A 5,783-nucleotide genomic window follows, 5' to 3' on the forward strand; every position below is an offset into this window, starting at 1 on the left:
TGAAAATCCATGTTCGACGAGTATTGCTTGACGAAGACATTGACAAAGTCTTCCCAAGTGGGGAAGAGCCTAGGGTCCTGGTGGTAGTACCATTTGAGTGGCACAGGTTCCAAGGACAAAGGAAAAGCGGGCAAATACATGGACTTGTCCACACCTTTCAAGTTCATGGCATTCACGAAGCTCAAGAGATGATCACGGGGATTGTCCGTGGCTTTGAACTTTGGTAAGTCAGATGAACTGAAATTTTCCGGTAGTTTGCCGGGAAAAGGTTTAGGATCGAGGGAGAAATACTTGCTCCCCATGGTTTGCCGCAGAACCATTTTTTCGATCTTCTTCTCGTTATCGAGGTCATTTTTGGCTTGCGCAGCTGCTAAGGATTCGTTTTCCATTTTCAATTGGTTCATAAGTTGGGTCATTTGGACCATTTGGTCTCGTAATTCTTCCATGGACGTGTTTGAGGGTGCGAATCGAGGTTGGAGAAGCGGAGATCCTTGAAAGGGGGAATGGCGGATGGAGCTTGGAGTTACTAGACCTTGTGTTGGTGATGTAGCTTCGAGACGCACTAACCTTTGATTTTCAGATCGACACCAAGTGGCAGAACCAGCCCTATGCATAAGACAAGCTAAAGTTTAGGCCCAAAGTTAAGCATTACTCAGTCTAGACTTCCGACTCTTTCTATTGGTTTTCTATTCTCACTTATGTTGGTACACTTTGGCTCTTCTTTTAGTCATTCTTTGGATTTTCGAAACATTTGCCCGTGTGACATTCAAAGTTATTTTAATTAGCATGCTTGGTTTTGGTGCCGAACATTGTCGTCATAGGAGGCCTAATAACGACACAAGGAGTTGTTTATTTTATAAGTCGTTCTTAGAATCGAGTGCCTTTTTCATACGTCCTCGTAGCAAATTTGTTACGAATTTTTTATTGCTACGTATATTTTATGCGCGGGCACCGAGGCTACTGTGCCTGACCAAAAGGCCAGGCAGCAACTTCAGCGCCCAGCAGGGGCGTAGAAAATAATTGGCTCCCAGCCAGGGGCGTTGAAAATGCGTCCCTGACTGGTACTCGTATTCTGTTCGTCTATCCTTTTTTGTACGACTTAATTTTGCGTGCTTGCCTAATAACGTCCTTTACGCGTTGTGCAGCGTTGTGGGATCCGTTACAGGCCGTCCTAGGCGTTGCTTATTTTTGTGGCGATCGCCCGGGGTTGCGGAACACGTATTTTGGTATAACTCTTTGGCCAATCGGTGTTTATGAATGTTTGGGCAATTTTTAGGGTCGTTGGTTTTCCGGTATTATTTGTCACACACAATCACAACAAAATCACATAATTCGCTACACATAACTAGCATTACAACATGAAGCAAAAAATAATATGTCACATAGTTTATGATAGGCTTCTATGGGTAATATTTGCGCCGGCTTCGTACTGCTTCTATCGTAGATCCAACACATGCCCCGGTCGAGGTAGTGCATTCAACAGACGAATTTCGTCCCAAGAGGCCAATCATGATGTAAGCCAAGGGGGCATGCACCAATGAGAGGGACCTAGTGGGCGAGCGATTGGGTTTGGGACAGGTGTACTACTAGCGAAAGTGCCGAATGGACAACATTCAAAGCGTATGCACCCCCCGAGTGGCGATGGGTATCCTTAGTCCCAACTCCCGAGATGAAACACACCAAGGGAGCCAAGATTCGTTATGCGGTTCTGTCCGTTCACATTAATATGCTGATTTTCAGGTCGTCCCAACTTGATAAGGAAATAAACGCGGAGTAGGATCGTTTCACCTTCGGCTATTTTGATTACCTACGAGCACGAGTATTTTATTAACGTTCCCCAGTGGAGTCGCCACTGTGAGGGGGTCGAAAAAGCACGAGGCTAATGCGTGACCTCGTCCCTCGTGGGCGTGACGTTGTCAGATCAAGTTTAATTGGATTTCCTGTGAGTTTACACTCAATCAACTAGTAATATAGGAGTCGCCATTCAGTTTTTAACGACAATGAGAAAAACTGACAAAACCCGGTTATCGTGACATAAAGGGAGGCAATTATGTTCGACCACGACGGCCATAGGTTCTCTTGTGATCCCTGGTGTGGGGACCGCTCAACGTACACCCGCAGGGCAGATATTGAGAGTTCGGGGGACTGTAACTACCGAGAGGAGTGCTCATCGATAACTCCAGAGGCAGGTTATCCTTACTAGCTCAGCATAAATAATTGAAGGGACATGCGTTAAACTATTAAACTATTCTGAATTGATTTTAGCAATATGCAACACATAACACTAAATCGATCGTGATTATCTTATTTAGATTGATTTAAGGTACCTAGCATGATAATTCAATTGTCCAAGGTATTATCTTATTAGGCGTGATAGACCAATCAAGTTAATAGTTCGACAATTTTATAAAAGGGTGATGAAAGCGATTAAATCATATGAGGGACATATTACAACGCACCCTTGAGAGGTGCGTTACGGTTCTCAGAAACTAACCACTTGGCTTTGCTATTTCTCCTTTTATTTAACGAATCTCGGGTTTCCAAGAAATGTTCCAGTATTTAGGCTTAATTCATCAGCTACAAGGGGCAGGATGCGTTCTGTTCGACTTTTGGGTCGATTGCGCGACAGAACGCCGGATCAATTTCGCAGCGTGAGGCTAGACTTAAGGCTAGAGTTAATACTCAGGTTGTGGAATTGTGTGTCCTCTTCACGTCGGTTTTGAGGCTGTATTTATAGGGAAAGAGTTTGTGGAAAGATAGATTTTTAGAATACGAATTGAAAAAGAATTCGGAGACGACACGGCCCCAGGCATTTTCAGCGCCCAGATCCAGGCGTTGAAAATGGGATCTGGGCCGAGTTCTTTATCAGATTTGGACTCTTAGGACGCGGAGCTTTTGAGACTTTATCCGAGTCTTTTAGTGCGTATTAACTTTATGACGGAATGCGTCTGGGCCCGTTACGAACTCTAGGTTTGTTAGGATTTTAATTAATACGTAACTCTTATTTTCGAATTATATCAGGAATGCAAATTCTTTCTCTTTTAGGATTTATGTTGGAGTAAAACGCCTAATTCTGACAGGTTTCTATCTTTTATGACTTTGCCACTTTTAACAACTACCTTTTACGGCAGTTACTATCTTTAGTAGGTTTCCATAAATAGCAGTTTTGGCTGAAATGAAAAGGGGGATTGAGATTCGTTATTTTATAGGAGATGCGTTGCCAAGTGGAGATTTGTGTTCTCATCATCGAACCTTCCCTTTCGGGAATGGGGACAAAAGTAAGTGTCTACAGCTACCTCTAGTCATTTTGAGCATTGTATTGGCTTTTAGCTTCTTTTTCCTAACCTATCTGACTTTTCGCGTTAGCGAATAAATCTCCGGGGCAGGCCGGGTTAGGATAGCTTCATAGCCTTCATGCTTTCATGATTCGAGCGAGTATGGAATATGCGCAACATGTGTTGGTTGGGTGCACTCTAGGTTTGTGTTTGGCCTTTTTGGGTCGCTTGCCATAGAGTGCTACCTCTAGTCATGTTGAGCCTTGTATTGGTTTTTTGCTTCTTTTCTCTGACCTATCTGACTTTTCGCCTTAGCGAATAAATCTTCGGCACAGGCCGGGTTAGGATAGCTTTCATGCTTTCGTGATTCGAGCGAGCATGGGATATGCGCAACATGTGTTGGTTGGGTGCACTCTAGGTTTGCGTTTGGCCTTTTGGGGTCGCTTGCCTTAGAGTGCTACCTCTAGTCATGTTGAGCCTTGTATTGACTTTTTGCTTCTTTTCCCTGACCTATCTGACTTTTCGCCTTAGCGAATAAATCTTCGAGGTAGGCCGGGTTAGGATAGATTTCATGCTTTCGTGATTCGAGCGAGCATGAGATATACGCAACATTTGTGCCTACTCCCCCTTTGACCTTCTCGGCTGCTACCCTTTGCGGGTATGTTTTAGCTCGATCTTGCCTTTAAGAGTTTCGAGTGGCATCACATGTCGCATTTGTTTCATAATGGGATGACACATAGTGGTTTAAATGAGTAATTGGAAGAATGTGGAACAAGAGATTTTACAAGTATATTAAAAATTTCTTACTACATGGAGGATAAAAGGTGAAAACTGTGTTGAAACTGGAAAGACCCTCTTCAAGTGAAGATAAAAATCACACACAAAATTGCTTTTGCTTCCCCTTAAGCCGCATTTTGTACGGCACAGGGGTCTTATTCAAAAATAAATATAAGATTGTAAATGATAGATTGAGTTGGATCTTAGATGAAGTATTTCTTAAGGACATATGTGTTCCAATGACTTGTCACCTTTGATCCATCTAACTTTTGTAGTTTGCATGTCCTCAGTTGCAGCTCCTCGTAGATCAAGTACGGTCCCCAATTTGCAGAGAGCTTCCCGTCCATCTTTGCCTTCCTGACTGCAGCTTCCTTCCTCAGCACTAGGTTTCTAACCTTTAGGTGTCTTTGGAGTTCGGAGGTTCCTCCTTGTTATCTTCTTGCCTTTCCCTCTGATTTCGGTTTTGAGCCCTGTATTGCTTAAAGTAGCCTCGCCGAATCAGGTCTTCCACATAGCCTTTGAGATCTCGACGCTCGTCTGTCATGTGGCCGTAGTCATCATGAAAGTCGCACCATTTAGATTGATCTGATTCTTGAAGTGCATCTTCCCAGGGCGTTGCCATTTGTCATCAGTTTTGTTCATGGAAAATATATGTGATCGAGGGACGAGCAAAGGTGTGTAACTGTCATACTTGTTTTTCTTTTTATCTTTCCGTTCGTCGTTCTCATAGTCTTCTCGGTTGTCCTTTCTTCTTTGACTACCCTTCTCCCTTTTGTCGTCCTTCATGGAGTCTGCCATCTGTGGATGGACGTAATCATCATGGTCGGATACGGCCAGTGTCCTATTAAGTTCCTCAATCCTGATGTATTCGTCTGCCTTTTCAAGAGCAGCTCCTAGATTGGAGACATTCTTCTTTCCTAGGTAATCTCTATACCTGCTTTTACGTAGGCCATGGGTAAGAGCCAGTATGGCGACGTCCGGCTTAATATTGGGTATCATCAGAGCTTCTCGGTTGACTCTCCCAAGATAGTCTCTTAGGCTTTCGTCCCTACGCTGCTTCACGTTCCATAGTTCGGCTGATGTCTTCTCTCCACGCTTGTTGCTGACGAAGTGCTCACATAATTGTTTCGACAACTGCCTGAAGTTGCGGATGGACCCGGCTTTTAAGTTTTTGAACCTGGTTTGGGCAAAACCGCTTAGCGTAGCTAGGAAGCACTTGCACCATACTCCCGAAGATGCAGTGTACAGGTACATATGTCCTTCGTACGCAGCTATGTGATCGTCTGGATCTGTGGAGCCGTCGTACTTGATGTGGTTAGGGAGTTTCATCCTTGGGAGAGGTTCCTCAAGGATCCCTGGAGTGAAAGGGGAACCCTTCGGGATCATGATCTCGCTAGGGTGTTGACCGGTGTGCCCCCCGGCGTCGTGCCTAGACCTTTCCTTCCTTGGAGGTGATCGGCCGATCGATGGTCGAGTGGGATGGCGACCTCTCCCGTTGTGTGGTGACGACCTCGGTGATCGAGCCCTGGTGGGGGATCGTCCTTCGAAGGACCTTGGTGGTGGGAGCACCACCTCAGATCGTAGGCGGGGTTGCTCATTCTCAATCCTCTTAGGTGGTGTTCGTGTCCTTCTTCGTCGTCTCGGAGCGTACTCGAAATGAGAGGACCCAGATGACTCTTCCTGCTCGGCCACGAACCACTAGGGGTGTCTTTCTTGGGCGTTCTTGCTATT

General features: G+C 45.0%; 1 protein-coding gene across 1 annotated transcript; it reads right to left on the minus strand.

The window, feature by feature from the left end:
• Positions 1–4,592: 4,592 nt before the first annotated feature.
• Positions 4,593–5,438, minus strand: LOC110778727 (uncharacterized). The gene has a single exon (XM_021983284.1). It carries the CDS (start codon positions 5,436–5,438, stop codon positions 4,593–4,595), a length of 846 nt encoding a protein of 281 aa, XP_021838976.1.
• Between the last annotated feature and the right edge of the window lie 345 nt (positions 5,439–5,783).

The sequence above is a fragment of the Spinacia oleracea genome, chromosome 6 (genome assembly GCF_020520425.1).
Source record: "Spinacia oleracea cultivar Varoflay chromosome 6, BTI_SOV_V1, whole genome shotgun sequence".
NCBI classification, from domain to species: domain Eukaryota; kingdom Viridiplantae; phylum Streptophyta; class Magnoliopsida; order Caryophyllales; family Amaranthaceae; genus Spinacia; species Spinacia oleracea.

Bases quoted from the DNA above. Each gene is read 5' to 3' on its own strand.
- LOC110778727 (XM_021983284.1), bottom strand. From the start codon at position 5,438: ATGATCCCGAAGGGTTCCCCTTTCACTCCAGGGATCCTTGAGGAACCT.